The following is a 17,091-nucleotide window of genomic DNA, read 5'->3' on the forward strand; positions in this document are numbered from 1 at the left end:
CATTTGTTCTTGTTTGAGAAGCAGTTTCACTCAGATATACATCACAATTGAGAATAAAAATCTATGGCAACTTCTGTTTCATGCTGACTTGATAGTTTTAACCCTTAAATGCATACCTCGGGTTCAATAATTGAATCTTAAATGACAGAATAAGTGCAATTCACATTTATTCCACAAGGTGGCAATGTCTGATACACAATGCTGAAGTGACGACTCATTTAGACAGAAAACGAAATAATAAGAAAAACATGAAATGGCTCAGCGATTTACTGCAGAGCAAGTACTGGACGCAATCAAATATGACTGTAACTGTTACTGGATGGATCTGGTGAAGCTGTTAGTGATCGAAATATTGATTTTGAAGATGTTGAAAATTATATAGTTTTGAGAATACGTTTGAGATCGCGAATGGGCTCATATTCGTGACCTCAAACATAAAACTAGCCCATTATTTGCTGAATTTACTGGGAAATGAGCTCTGACGAGGACAGAGATGATGGCATAAAACATCTGCTCAAAATGAGCCATTTCAAGCTCCAAAAGGTAACAAAATATGCTTTATTTTATTCTTCTGTAATTGTTACTCTAATATCAGAGGAGTTTTATATTATCACGACAGGCAGAGATCTTTCCGTGTTAGATATAGATCCGGGTCGTTAAAGACCCGAATATGTAAGAATGATTGGCGAAACAGTCATGCATTTAAACAAAATCTCACATCCTCAAAAGTAAAATGAAAAATAATGCTTTTTAGTGATGTTTATTAATTTGACCTATAAATTTTCATTTTATGTTGTGCAGTTGTAGCTTACTTTAAACACAATAACATTTTCTGTAGTAAAATGGCTAGCTAAATGCTTGTGTGTGTATGTGTGGTTCAGGTGAACCCTACGTTATGGGGACAAAATGTAATTTTGGGACAAAATTTTTTGGTCGCCATGAGGAAAACAGCTTATAAATCACACAGAGTGATGTTTTTTGAAAATGTAAAAATGCTTTCTATGAGGGTTGTGTCTAGGGGTTGGGTTTGAGTTTGGGGATAGAATATACAGTTTTCTGTTTGCTTTTGTATAAAAATAAGTCAATAGAGAGATATACAATAGTTGTACTTTTTTGATCACCAGCCACTGTGGCTTGTGGTTTTCCAAAGTTACTAGCCACTCAGCATTTTCACTGGCCACAATTTTGACATCGATAACATTGGGAAAAACTGCCATATAGATATTTTTAATAGGTATATTTAACAGGTATATTAGGCTGCTGTCACTTAAAAGGGTTAGTTCACCCAAAAATGAAATTTCAGTCATTAATTACTCACCTTCATATAAGACCTTCGTTCATCTTCGGAATACAAATTAAGATATTTTTGATGAAATTCAAGCAGGTTTTTTTTTATCCCCCATAGAAAGTAACTTAATTACAACATTCAAAGTCCAGAAAAGTAGTAAAACCTTTGTTGAAATAGTCCACGTGACCACAGTAGTTCAACCTTAATGTTATAAAGTGATGAGAATCCTGTGTGAATGAAGTCAATATTTTATGTTTTGTTTTTGCGCACAAAAAGTATTCTCATTGCTTTATAACACTGAGGTTGAATCAATGCAGTTACATGGACTATTTTAATGATGTCTTTAGTACTTTACTGGGCCTTGAAAATTTGCCATGACATTGGGGGATCAGAAAACTCACGGATTTCATCAAAAATATCTTAATTTGTGTTCAGAAGATGAACAAAGGAACAACATGAGGATGAGTAATAAATGACAGAATTTTCATTTTTGGGTGAACTAGCCCTTTAAGACCTGGCATTATACCATTATACTGTTACACATTCACTTAAAACATTACCTGACTAACATTTTGACATTATTTTGTGTGTATTTGACTGTTTACGCGCAATAAGCATAAAAAAAGAAGGCAGCTTTATGTGGCACACTTTGGGTGGGAGCACAAAATCTGCAGGAATGAGTCAAATTATGATTCGAGTGAGTGAGGGGAGGATGGTCTGTGTGTCAATCACTGTCAGAGAGATGAGAGAGAGAGAAAGAGCAGCTGGTATTGTGTATCTATTCTGAGGAAAATGAGGTTCAGATATTTCAGTATCGAAAAATCAATATTTTTGACACTACATTACAGTTCGTTTATTATTTCAGAGACCTTTTTAAAAGACCACAAATTAAAAATGTATATAAAATTCAACCCACCAAAGTGGCTGGTAGGAGTGACTGTGTCACTGCTACTATATATAAATATCCTATTATATGTTGGTAATGGTGTACTATACTCTATACATGCATGAGAGATACTTATAGAAACTATTCTTTGCACTTCCCATCCTTAATGGACTCTTTAAAGGACTGCTTGTGAATCAAACACTTGACACTGAGATAAAGACTGTGAGAGACAGAGAGATAAAAGAGCGCTGTATGAAGTGAACCAAACATTCTTTTCCATCAAGTAATCTCTCAATACTGAAAGCGAAAATGCTGCTTGACTGGAAACAATAGCCAAGATATTTCGACATTTTGGTGCAATGTGGTTTTCGTGGGTCATGCATTGTGAGGACAATAACTCATTTTTACATGCATTCACACTACCAGTCAAAACTTTGGAATAATAAAGATTTTTGTTTTATGCTTTTGTAAGAAGTTTCTTCTGCTCACCGAGGCTGCATTTATATACAGTAAAAACAGTAATATTGTTAAATTATAATTTAAAATAACTTTTTTTATTTTAATGTATTTTAAAATGTAATTTATTTCCTGTGATGGCAAATATTCTGATTTGGTGTTCAATTATAAGTAATTATTTTTGATGTTCAATTAATAATAAAGATTCTTCTTATAATCAATGTTGAATAGCATTTTTTGCTGCTTAATATTTTGGTTGAAACAAATCAGGATTCTTCAATGAATAGAAAGTTAAACAGCATTTATTTGAAATAGAAATCTTTTGTAACACTATAAATGTCTTTACTGTCACTTATGATCAATTTTATGTGCATTTGCTGAATTAAAAAAAAAAAAAAAAAAAAAATCTATCCTTTTTCTTGGTAATGTTTCATGGTTTCCACAAAAATATGTATCAGCACAATAGTTTTCAACACTGATAATAATCAGAAATGTTTCTTGAGCATCAAATCATCATATTAGAATGATTTCTGAAGGATCATGTGACACTGAAGACTGGAGGAATGATGCTGAAAATTCAGCTTTGATCACAGGAATAAATTACATTTTAACATATATTCACATAGAAAACAGTTATTTTAAATGATAATAATATTTCACAATATTACTGTGTCTTTTTTTCAAAAACTCTTTGAAAAACATAAAATAAATTGAATTATTACCAGTAGAGTACATGAATTAGACTGCCATGTTCCTGTAGCTGAAATTATCAAGCATAAAACCAAGGTCATGGGTTCGATTTCCAGTGAATGCATGTACTGACAAAACATAAGTCGCCCTGGATAAAAGCATTTGCCAAATGCATAAATGCACATAACATTTCCTTCCTTTCTTTCATTCAAGCTAGGTTTCTCTTGCAAAATAAGCCAATTTTTTTTTAAAGAGCCCATTCTAATTTAGCTGAAACGGCCGATAGCCTCACCGACCTGCTTTAAACGCTGCGAGGCTAAGCAGCACTTGCTTAATGTACAATTACTAAGAGCATTTATATGATTGGACAGTAATCCCTGGCCGTCACAGCAAATGGCCTGTGGAGGTTTTATTTTTAGGCGTATTTGAGAATCATAACGGAGGTTTTAGCCAACGTGACCTTTTGTTTGTCATTCATTCAGTCACTGTAGTTTTAATCTACATAACGCTGTAGTTTAATCTACATTGCAAAAAATACGTGTATGTTCTTCCGCAGAATATTTTCTCTTATTTACCAGTACAAATATCTAAAAATTCTTAAATCAAGACACATTTACTTGGGAAGCAAAATGACTATAGATGTGAAGTCTTGTTTTCTGAAAAACGTATAAAAAATTAAGGGATGTATAAAAAAGGATATTGGGGGGAAAAAAAACTCAAAACCAAAACAGGGGTTGATGCATTTATATAAAAATGTATACATTTAACCAAATTATTAAAGACAGGGTGAACCAAAAGCAATTGTACTGGAAAGTCGTCTAAAAAAGGAAACCCACAGGTCATTCGGACCAAATGAGACCAAGTTTGTGACCATTGCAGGAAGCGCTGGAAAGGGTTTCGAGGGAGAATTTTACAGTGCTTCGGTGGCTTGTACATACAAGGGGTCGACAGAAGGACTAACCTGCTCCGAGAGGTTCTTGGAGCGCAGGAAGAAGCCGAGCAGACATCCGATAACCACGGCCAACACTGAGAGGATCAGCAGGCCGTTCTGCTTACAAACCCCTTTCACTCGCACCCACACTGCATCCAGCGCCACGGCCATCGTGTGTCCCACGTCCACAAAACACCAGCCACACTAGCAGATCTCCATATATCCACCACCCAGATCCAGATGGGACAACGACCCACGCAGATGGACCTTGGACAGAGCGTGAAAGAGAAAGGTAATTGTAGTTTTGCTCAGACCCTGGGTAAAACACTCATACTCTTTCTTTCTCGTCTCTCGTTCTTCACCATGCAGCAATAGACTAAGAAGATCATCACACTTTTTTGAAGCATCCACTGTTTCCAAGCCCATTCGGGATGGATCAGCTCCGCCCACCTTCCAGCTCAGCCAATAGGAAGCGAGCGACAGTTGGTGTTGTGCACAGTGCGGGCAGCATCAATCCTATTAGCGAAAGCACGCTGTGTAAAGGGGTATGTGGCCTGGATTACAAACACAGAGCATCAAATGAAGATTAAACTGGCTGGATCTGTTCATAAACGACACTGAATTGAAGACAAATGGTCTTGTTTATGGGCGTTTACAGATGCATATCTTTGTGTATTGTTTGGGGAGAATGGGAGTTTGAGGTTAAAGAGCAACCATTTTTGCACCGATTCAGAAGGACTTGGAACAAAAACATGGGATTTGTAGTTCCAAATGTGCTAGGAATACTCAAGAAATCAATATAGAGAGAAATATCGTATGAAATATAATCTTGATAAAGGTCATTGTTAGACATGATGCATGTAAAAAAAAAAACATGCAACAGAAATTAAAGGGGTGGTTGATTATGATTTCACTTTTTTAACTTTAGTTAGTGTGTAATGTTGCTGTTTGAGCATAAAAACAAGCTTCTTCCTTGGTTAGTGACATCACTAACACGAAAATTTACATAAACCCCGCCTCCGAGAACATGCAACAAGGAAGGGTTGTTGTAGTAGAGTGTTGTTGCCATGCCGTCATTTTACGCCGGACTGCTTCACAAACGAGGATCAATTCAACGCTGGATTTGAACAAAAGATTAACATGACGGCATATGCTAGTCGATTCAGAAACGTCCAGTTTCATTCTAAAAGTTGTAACTTCTTCCTGAGTCTCTCCATCAGTGTCGACTCCGGTTTGAACAATGTAAGGCTGAACACCGTTACTGACAATCCTCATTTTGGCTGCGTGAGATTCTCCAGCTTTGTTGTTGTTGAGCTGTTAAAGCTCCGCCCTCTTCTGGAAAGGGGGCGGGAGCAGCAGCTCATTTTCATTTAAAGGGACACACACACAAATGGCGTGTTTTTGTTCAAACCCAAATTTGACAAGCTATAATAAATGATAATAAAAAGACTTGTGTTACATTTTGAAAAAGGGGCATTATAGGTCCCCTTTAATACTTTAATCAAGCAAGGATGCATTAAAGTGATCAAAAGTAACAGTAAAGACATTTATAATGTTACAAAAGATTTCTATTTAAAATAAATGCTGTTCTTTTTATTCTATTCATCAAAGAATCCTGAAAAAGTAGTTTCTTGAGCAGCAAATCATCATATCAGAATGATTTCTGAAGGATCATGTGACACTGAAGACTGGAGTAATGATGCTGAAAATTCAGCTTTGATCACAGGAATAAATTACACGTTGTTCACGCTATTACTTCTTTTACTGTATTTTTGATCAAATAAATTCAGCCTCGGATGGCACAAAAGACTACCTTTAAAATCTTTCCGACCCAAAGCTTTTTAACAGTATATCAATAAAAAAGAAAAATAATATATAGTATGAAAAGTGGTGTAGGCAATCTGCGCAGTCAGTGATTTTTGCACAGGGAATCAGAGAATCACAGGAGCGTTAGATGACATAATCCCGGCACACCACACACATCTCTGCTCCTCATTCACAATTAATCCTCAGCGCCGAAGGCTAAGCATCGCTCTCCAGCTGTCTTATTCATCAATGACTCTCGGAAGATGCAAAAGCACTGGGTCAAATAAAGAGCTTTTAGTGGAGCACTGTTGAATAACGTGCCTGTCAGATGCTTCATTAAAACCCACTGAACCCCAGCGAGTGAGTAGTCATGTATGACCTAGCCTCTCAACACTCCTGATGATGGTACTAAAGTGACAGCTAAAGGTCCATTAGGAATCAAAACAAACTGCACTTAAACAGATGTTAACCAGCCAGAGCATCTTCGAAAATGGTAATGATTCATTATAGTGCATGTACATTCCACTTCAAGTGTCAGCCATAATTTGACTTACACACTTTTTTTTCCCCTCTCTGCCTTAAAAAAAGGAACTGGATGCGACATATTAAGGAATTATATAATTGTTACTTTATATGGCTCAATGCTTAAAAAAAGCATGAATTATATGACTTATTTTTATTTTCAGTTCTTTATTAACTGGAACTTCGGTAACACTTTATTTTAGGATCTTTTAACTACGTAGTTGCTTATTACTTAGCATGCATATTACCAAAATATTGTCTGTTTATAGTTCTTATAAAGCACATATTAATGCCTTATTCTGCATGACCTTATTCTACATTCTTAATCCTACCCAATGCCTAAACTTAACAACTACCTTACTAACTATTAATAAGCACTAAATTAGGAGTTTATTGAGGGAAAAGTCATAGTTAAATAGTTTAGTGTTACCGGAACTTCATTAAATTCAGTTAAAAATTCTGTCATCATTTACTCACCCTCATTTCAAATCTGTATGACTTTCTTTCATCGGTCGAACACAAAAGGGGATGTTTGGCAGGATGTTCATATTGCTCTTTCCATTCAATGAAAACAGACATGATCCAAAAATGGCATTCTGAAAATGCAAAAAGCTTTTTGGGTTTATTGTGTAGTCAATATTATTAGCTTAATACAAAAACACAAGTCTACGTATGCCCTCATTTTGATGTGGATGTCCTTGAACTTTTGCCAAGTTCCTACTGTTCTGATCCATACCAATAACAGAAAAAGGCTGAAATGTCAAATTAGGTAAATGCATTGACTGTGTTAACAAATAACAGACATATTTCATTAATTTCAGCTCTAAGGAATTCTAAAAAAATAGAAAAACCCAAGGATGACAAATTATTTTCACAAAAAAAGAAAAGAAAAAAAGAAAAATTCAAAATGATTATAACCCGAAACAAAATCTTAAATGGCAAAACAGCAAGTCAAACTCCATATATCCATATACTCCATATATTGAAAATTATTATGAATTCTCCAAATTTTTGTGTTTTGAAGTCTCAAAAGCTTGCCAGAAACTTTCCCAGCATTATGTATTCAGTACCGACAAACTCTACATATGTGGAAGAGACTGATATTCTTGTTTGATGAAAGGCACAGAGGGAGAGTTTTTCAGGACGTGGAGACAACTCCGATTGTGCGTCATATGTCGTGTTTCAGTCAGGACAGCCGCCAGCGGATGTTTACCAGTAGAGTAATCCGACTCAGTCTGGCCGTCCCACATGCACACACTCTGAAATAGGCCTCTCTTTACCTCTACGTGTACCATCCCATGACACCATTCCGGACATGACCTCTTTAAAAGCCTCGAGTCTGTGTTGTAGTGGCCGTTATTTTGCAAAACATGCAAACAATATCAGTGTAAATGTGTGTGTGCAAGGTTGCATGTGTGCACATTTGTACAACTGTGTGCTTGATTTGTCTCGTCATCCCTCACGTCAGATGTTTGCCCAGACTCCATGCTCAGTAATCCCACTCTTTTGCCAATATTTCTGCTCAATCTGGTTTCATCAGGTCAGGATTAGCAGAGATTAGTCAAATGCCCAGCCGCTGCCATGCACATTCACTCATTCATTAATAATGTTAATGTCTCTGTCATCAGCACATGGCATTTCTCTCACTATCTTTTTCAAAAACCAACTTGTCCTGCACCATTTGTGCACCAGACATGAATGACATCTCCACTTGTTGAGCATAGGTGTTGTTTTTTTAGTGATCAGGACTTTGACTTGGTGGAGAAAACAGGTAAATCCCATAGACTTAAATTGAAAGATGGACTCAAGCCATATCTAGAGGCCAGAATTGACTTGCAGTTGGACAGTTTCCAGACTTTATAGTTATACTTTTAGCAAATGCATGGAAAATCCTAGCAACCAACGTTTTTGTCCATCATTTTAAAATTGTGCCGATGCTTTTTGAAGCCTGTGTCCGGCTTTTGGAAAGTAGTAGCCATGGCAGCAGAACTATTATCTGTCATTCTAACAGAGAATTTTGAATGATGGACAATGACTCAAAATAAACTGAGTATGTGCGGAGGTTGCAACATGGGGATTGGACACGATTGTTGATCATCAAAGCTAATATTCCAGCTATGAGAGGCTTAGTCTGGCCAGAGTGGTGAGTAGGAAACCAATTCTCAAAATTACCCCCATTTTCTCTATTTTAACACTATGATTATAACTTGTGGCTAGTAAATTTCTTTGTTGTTGAGTACTACAGCTCAATACATCAGAAATACTGATGTGATGCATTAACTACTACGTTTCCTCTTTTTAAGTCATCTAAAACCAGCTTGTTCAGTTTTAGAAGTTTCAGACTGCTTAAAGGAATAGTTCACCCAAAATTGAAAATCATCCCAAAATGTATTCACCCTCAAGCCATCCTAGGTGTACAGTATAAGACTTTCTTCTTTTAGTCGAACACAATCTGCATTTTATCCTGGCTCTTCCCAGCTTTGTAATGGCATTGAATAGTGTCCAAATTTTTAAAGCTTAAAAAAGTGCATCTATTGTGATTGGAATTTTTGAACTAATTAATAATGAACTAACATTTCTTTTCTTCTACAGGCCTAATAATAATCTAACTCTGAAATAGAGAAATAGTCACTAGGACTGAGTGTTGTGCTGGCTAGACAGCATCCTTCTCAGGATAAAAAAATAGTCTTTGAGGAATTGTTTCAACCTATTGAGTAATCTGAACTATTAACCCTGGGACATTTTTTGATGATCTTGTGATTCAGTTGTTTTAATCTAAATTTATGCAGGACAGAGGAACTGAGATGTTTTTCTTAAATCTAAACCAATCGTATTGAGACTGATGATAATGAGTAATACTGTAGATCATGCCATACTGACTGTGAAGTGTACCTGAAATCCTATTAAACCTGTTGTATTCCTTTGTTCGGAGAGAGATTCTCTGGAATTGATGAGAACTCTCCCGGCCGTGATTAAAGCTTCGAAGGACAAAAACTGGAGTCTCTGGTTTTTGCTGCAGCAAGTCAGGTTAGGGAACAAGGTTTAAGGGGTCAAGACGTTGACCCAAAATATTATTGAGTGTCGATTAGGGGACGCTCCGAAAGATCATATGTTATTGAGTGTCGATTTGGAGACGCTCCCAGGTATTATTGAGTGTCAATTAGGAGATGCTCTGAAAGATCAGGAAATTTATTGAGTGTCGATTAAGAGATGCCCCAGGAAGGTAACTTAAGTCAGGTGCGTCTTGGAAAATCTACCACACTATCCATCATAAAAGTAATCCATACAGCTCCAGGGGGTTAATAAAGGCCTTCTGAAGCGATGGGTTTTTGTACAAAAAATATCCATATTTAAAACTTTATAAACTACTGTATAATCACTGGCTTCCGGTAATGGCCGTATGCGAGAGAATCCAGTTCTGGCAGAAGGGAAGCTCATCTTCTCTTATATCAAAATCCTCTGACTTTTTTCTTTAAAACTTCTCATTTTTAAATATGGATATTTTTCTCACAGAAACCCATAGCTTCGCTTCAGATGGCATTTATAACCCCCTGGAGTCATATGGATTACTTTTATGATGGATGGATGTGCTTTTTGAGCTTCAAAACCTCAGGCACTATTCAATCCCATTACATAGCTGGAAAGTGCCAGGATATTATTTAATATAACTATGATTGTGTTCGGCTGAAAGAAAAAAGTCACATATACCACGGATGTGTTACAAAGCCTCATGTTCCAGTCTTTCCCCTGTGACCTAGTTTCCCCGTTCTGTTGATTAGTTCATTTCATCCACCTGTGTCTTGTTAATTATCCTGTCACCTTGTTTAGCTCCCTTTGTTAGTCACCTGTATATATACCCTGTGTTCTCCTTCACTCCTTGTCTGTTCTTGTTGTTGTCTACATGTGTGTATGCTATCTCCTGCATTATTGATTAAAATCCCGTTCCTGTGAAAGTCTGTGTTTGCTGTGTCTCTTCAACTACAGCCACACGTAACAGATGAACAGACTGAAACAGTTTTTTTGCAGCAGTTTTTATTTGTGTTTTCCCCTCATGGCTCTACCCACAGTCCAGCTCCTTTGCCTGAAGCAGGAAGACCGCTCGCTGGAACAACACACTAGTGACTTTCTCCAGCTTGCGTGCCTAACTCACTTCCCGGACCGCTCGCTCTGTGTTTTCTATCACACCGGCGTGAACGAGCAGTCCAAGGCACGCATTCCAGCGGGCGGTCCAACTGAGGATTTCGCCGCATACGTGGAGTGGGTGCTGGTAAACAACAACTCTCCGTTTACCATCGGCCCCGCGGAGGATGACTTCGCCACCAGCCCCACTCCACTGCCAGAAGCCAGTCAGCCACCATCGACAAACGTCACAACGGAGATGTTTCACATGCCCACCGCAGACCGAGGAGGCCAGCCTGCCGCGATGGATGAGCCTGGACCGAGGAAAGGATCGGACAGTACCATCGTCCCGGAGCCAACCTCACAGCAAGGTTCTGACCAGGTGCGCGAGCCGGGAACATCATCTGACATCGTGGGAGTGCTTGTGGAGCTCGAGGGCTGGGAGGAAAGCTCCGCCCACAACACCACCACGATGGAAACAATGACTGACACTGGCAAATATGCTGAGGAACTGAAACAAGTTTTTACGGCTGATTTAATCGATTTTTTTCGGAGAGGTGATTTCCCATTCCCCTGATTTCCCTGTTTTTAATGAATCTCCTGAACCTCCAGAGGACCAATCTCCAGTGTTCTCCAGTTCTCCATCTCCTGAGTTCCCTGTCTGCCCACCCAGCCTCCCTCTCCCGCCTCCTCTGTCACCCAGTCTCACAGCCAGTTCCTCAGCCCCACCATCATTTCTGCCCTTCAGCCGCTTGACATCTCCCACATGCCAGGTGGGGATGTCAAGCATATTCAGGCCCTCCACTCCATCCATTCAAGAAGATCCCCTGCCTCCACTTCCAGCCTCCATGCCCCCTGCTTCACCTCGGCCTGTCGACGCTTCGGTGTCACCCTGGCTCCTCCCTCCCTCGGCTCCACCGGACACCATCGGCCATACGGCTTCTCCGGGCTCCCTCGTCTTTCCGGCTCCGCCTTGGTCAGGCGTCCACCTGCCTGCACCTACTGCTCCGTCTGGCTCCTCCTTCCCTCCAGCTCCGCCTACATCCTCGGTCCCACCGGCTCAGCCTCTGCCCTCTGGATGTCCGCCTCCTCCTCGGACGCTCGTCACCATGGCTCCTCCTCGGTCTCCAGGACCATCGGCTGCGCGTGGGCTCGTCGGCTCTTCAGTTCCATCTGGGTCTCCAGCTGAATCTCCGTTGGTCGTCCCCAGGGTGTCGTCTGCCCCCAAGCTGACTCCACCATGGCTCCTCCCACCTGCGACTCTACCCTGGGGCCTCGTCCTGGCTGGCTTCTGGGGTAACATCTGGCTCCTCCTGCTCCTGGCTTCCCCCTGGCTCCTCCCACCCTCCACTCCCCCTTGGACTGTCTTTGTTATTTTCCATGGACTCTTTTCTTTTGTTTGTTGTTTTTTACTCCGCCCTCCTCCAGAACCCCCTCCCTCCCTCCTCTGGTCTCTCACGGCGCGAGGACACGCCTATTCGGGAGGGGGCGAACTGTTACAAAGCCTCATGTTCCAGTCTTTCCCCTGTGACCTAGTTTCCCCGTTCTGTTGATTCGTTCATTTCATCCACCTGTGTCTTGTTAATTATCCCGTCACCTTGTTTAGCTCCCTTTGTTAGTCACCTGTATATATACCCTGTGTTCTCCTTCACTCCTTGTCCGTTCTCGTTGTTGTCTACATGTGTGTATGCTATCTCCTGCGTTATTGATTAAAATCCCGTTCCTGTGAAAGTCTGTGTTTGCTGTGTCTCTTCAACTACAGCCACACGTAACAGGATGGCTTGAGGATGAGTAAATTATTGGGTGAACTATCCCTTTAATGGTATTTCTAAACTTTTGAACATTCCAGTATGAGTATTAATTTTTTTTTCAGGTTCTGTGCAACACAGAGTCTTTTAATCTAATTTTAGCCCACTGAAAATGGAAGACTGGCAGGATAATATTTTCTCAAAAGCTCAATGTGTTAGATTCTAATGAACAATTTATTTAATTCTGATTCTGAACCTCTTTCTTCTTCAACTATTTTTCTGTCCTTGATAGAGAGTAGAAGGGAATGTAATGGCTGATGTTCATGTGAAATTACACAAAATTACCTTGAACAGATGATGGTTCTCTCGGTAACACTTAGTTTGGGGACTATTTCTAATTATGAAGTATTTGCTTATTATTAGCATGCATATTACTAGAATTTTGGCTTGTTATTAGTATTTATAAAGCACATATTAATGCCTTATTCTACATGACCATATTCTACATTCTTAATCAACTTAATCACTAAAACATCTTACTATTAATAAGCAGAAAATTAGTTTATTGAGGCAAAAGTCATAGTTAATAATGTGAATATGTGTTCATCGAACTAAAATGTGACCATTCTTTTAAGAACTGATCACTGAAAGGTTCCAAAGAAGGTTATTTTATGGCGTCGCTCTAAAACCCCCCTTTTGGAAACTTTATTTTTAAGGGTGTACCTTGATCCTCATTGATCCTGGAACAACATTTCTATTAACTGATCAGATAATAGGATTAGGTTGAGGATTGGGGTGAAATTCTCTTACCTAAAAGACACCACACAAATAAAAATGACTCCAGTCATTGCATTAACGGACGTGTTCCCCATTTTAAAAAGTCCTAAAATAGGATCTTTGGAGGGTTGATAAGCACAGGGCTCAAAAATAATGGACATTTGGAAGTTCAGCATGGCTGCCAAGATTATGCCTTAAGAATGGCCTGCAAAGGCATAATTTAAGCCATTTAAACCACAATGAACGAGACAGAAAGCTGAAATGTTTTTCCCTTTTGCCTGCTGAGTCTATCCAACAGCTCTTCAGATGAAGTAAAAAGGCACTCAAAAAGGCACTTTCTATTTTTATGAGGAAAGGCAAGAGCTTGTACTGGCATGGATCAGTAAAAAACAGAGATTGACCACAAGGTCAAATCTTCAACATCAACTTCAACTCAATGGCTCTTCCCTGTTGTCTTTCCCTCTCTGAACACTCTTAGCTTCATCCACTGTCAGCCTCTCCTAGAATTGGTGTGCCCTCGCTGACCCACATATGTTTCTTCTTACTCCACGTTCTTCAGATCAGATGAGACCAACAGCGCAGCTGACTCATTAGATGGAGTAGAACCTAACCAGTAGAGTTCAGGCAGGTCCATGGGTGAGTTCTAGTCAGCCAGCATGCATTAATGACACAAATCAGTATGTTATGCCAGACAGATGTCCGCTTGCGCAATAATGGCTGTTATTGCTGACTTAAACCTGGGCTCAGTTTTCTCTGGATGGAAGTGTGGAAGCAGACCTCTGAGGCATGTGTGTTACTGTGGCAACGCTGCATCAGCTTCAAGAATCTGGATGCTTTAAAGACGGTCTTAATCATAGGCAGCACAGACACCTATTTCTGTTGTGGAAAACAGCAGCATTGATCTTTGGTATATACAAACACAAGAAAATATGAAGAGGAAGGAAAAAAAATCATACTCCACCATTTCAGCACAAATCATTTTGTCTTCATTCACAAACCACCCAAAATCCAACTTAACCAGGTGGTTCTTGAGCTGGTATAAGGTGAGGTTGTGAGTATTCAAAGGTGCACCATGGGTAAAAATAACAAAATATCTAACAAAATTCATTTGTTGAGCAAGTAAATATTTTTTGTTTTCAAAGCAAACTTATTGAAAAATGCACTGAAACTGCAGCACTGACAGGTAGAAAATATGAAAACTCACGTGTTTCTTCTATGAAAACTTCTCGCATGAGCTCCACCAAACATCCAAACAATTTGCAGATTTTCTTCTCTTTATCAAGATATAATTAAATGTGGTTCTGCAAGCATGCAGCAGACAGTGATTGCAAATCATAAGAGGGAATTAACTGTGTATTATTATGAGAGAAAAAGCAGTTGTAATTGTTGAAGTGGGTGTGTACGGAAACTTCAAGGACATTCTTTATTGTACTGATGAGTTTCTCTTTGTTGCAAAATATTTAGATCAGAACTATACTATAATATTATATCTCTATATCTACTATACTACACTCTAAAAAACACTGGGTTAAAAACAACCCAATTTGGGTTGTTTTCAACCCATGGGCTGGGTAAATATAGTACAGAACACATGTTGGGTTAATTTTAACCAGCAAATTGGGTCGTTTATTTAACCCAGCATAATGGGTTGATTCATTTTTACTATAATACTAGCTTGTAATGTTTACAGATTAACCTTAAAATCCTCTAAACTTTTTTTTTTTAAATACTCCACACAACCACTGTTTTGCATGTCAATTCCTTTATTTTTGATCATATTTTATAGTATAGCATATTTTATATAGTATATTGAATACTTATTGTCTACATTTAAGGTCGTTTAACGAATATTAGAAGTAAAAATTAACCATTTAGAAGAAATTCAAGTGTAATCGACTAGTCTCTGCTGTCCTGTTTCCACCGTAATGGCGCTGGATCTCATGCCGGTGTGCAAATAATCAGTGTGCAATTCTGAGAACATATTTAACATCCTACGTATTTATGTTCTTTATCTTTTTGAATAAAATCATAAACTTTTATGCAAGGCATAAAAGTTTCCATTATGCGAAAAGACCAACGCAACACTAGTTTAGGTCACATTATGCCCCTGTATGTTGCTTTGCATAAAATTAAATGATATACAGAACAATAATAAATTTTTAGATAAAATAAAACATACACAAATCTGTATTTTACCGAACACATGCACCAATTTGATGGAGATGCACTGCTCTCTCCTGAAGAGGTTGCAAAAAGCCAGCTATAAATAACTCAACCCCTGGGTTGTTACGTCTAACCCAAGAGCTGGGTAACACAAAAACTACCCAAACACTGGGTTGTTACGTCTGACCCAGGATCTGGGTAAAACAAAAACTACCCAAACACTGGGTTGTTACATCTAACCCAAGAGCTGGGTAACACAAAAACTACCCAAACACTGGGTTGTTACGTCTGACCCAGGATCTGGGTAACACAAAAACTACCCAAACACTGGGTTGTTACGTCTGACCCAGGATCTGGGTAACACAAAAACTACCCAAACACTGGGTTGTTACGTCTAACCCAAGAGCTTGGTAACACAAAAACTATCCAAACACTGGGTTGTTACGTCTGACCCAGGAGCTGGGTAACACAAAAACTACCCAAACACTAGGTTGTTACGTCTGACCCAGGATCTGGGTAACACAAAAACTACCCAAACACTGGGTTGTTACATCTGACCCAGGATCTGGGTAACACAAAAACTACCCAAACACTGGGTTGTTACGTCTAACCCAAGAGCTGGGTAACACAAAAACTACCCAAACACTGGGTTGTTACGTCTGACCCAGGATCTGGGTAACACAAAAACTACCCAAACACTGGGTTGTTACGTCTGACCCAGGATCTGGGTAAAACAAAAACTACCCAAACACTGGGTTGTTACATCTAACCCAAGAGCTGGGTAACACAAAAACTACCCAAACACTGGGTTGTTACGTCTGACCCAGGATCTGGGTAACACAAAAACTACCCAAACACTGGGTTGTTACGTCTGACCCAGGATCTGGGTAACACAAAAACTACCCAAACACTGGGTTGTTACGTCTAACCCAAGAGCTTGGTAACACAAAAACTATCCAAACACTGGGTTGTTACGTCTGACCCAGGAGCTGGGTAACACAAAAACTACCCAAACACTAGGTTGTTACGTCTGACCCAGGATCTGGGTAACACAAAAACTACCCAAACACTGGGTTGTTACATCTGACCCAGGATCTGGGTAACACAAAAACTACCCAAACACTGGGTTGTTACGTCTAACCCAAGAGCTGGGTAACACAAAAACTACCCAAACACTGGGTTGTTACGTCTGACCCAGGATCTGGGTAAAACAAAAACTACCCAAACACTGGGTTGTTACATCTAACCCAAGAGCTGGGTAACACAAAAACTACCCAAACACTGGGTTGTTACGTCTAACCCAAGAGCTTGGTAAAACAAAAACTACCCAAACACTGGGTTGTTACGTCTGACCCAGGAGCTGGGTAACACAAAAACTACCCAAACACTGGGTTGTTACATCTAACCCAAGAGCTGGGTAACACAAAAACTACCCAAACACTGGGTTGTTATGTCTGACCCAGGAGCTGGGTAAAACAAAAACTACCCAAACACTGGGTTGTTACGTCTAACCCAAGAGCTGGGTAACACAAAAACTACCCAAACACTAGGTTGTTACGTCTGACCCAAGATCTAGGTAACACAAAAACTACCCAAACACTGGGTTGTTACGTCTGACCCAAGAGCTGGGTAACACAAAAACTACCCAAACACTGGGTTGTTACGTCTGACCCAGGATCTGGGTAACACAAAAACTACCCAAACA

The 17,091-nt window shown here is 39.3% G+C and overlaps 1 protein-coding gene across 1 annotated transcript in view; it reads right to left on the reverse strand.

Annotated features, from left to right (window-relative positions):
• slc1a7b (solute carrier family 1 member 7b) overlaps positions 1-7,416 on the reverse strand; it is a 66,366-nt gene extending 58,950 nt beyond the window's left edge. The window contains 2 exon segments of the mRNA XM_048178208.1: positions 4,282-4,518; positions 7,057-7,416. Coding sequence (XP_048034165.1) covers positions 4,282-4,422 — 141 coding nt within the window. The 5' untranslated portion in view covers positions 4,423-4,518; positions 7,057-7,416.
• Positions 7,417-17,091: the final 9,675 nt, after the last annotated feature.

Source organism: Megalobrama amblycephala, linkage group LG24, assembly GCF_018812025.1.
Source record: "Megalobrama amblycephala isolate DHTTF-2021 linkage group LG24, ASM1881202v1, whole genome shotgun sequence".
Taxonomy (NCBI): domain Eukaryota; kingdom Metazoa; phylum Chordata; class Actinopteri; order Cypriniformes; family Xenocyprididae; genus Megalobrama; species Megalobrama amblycephala.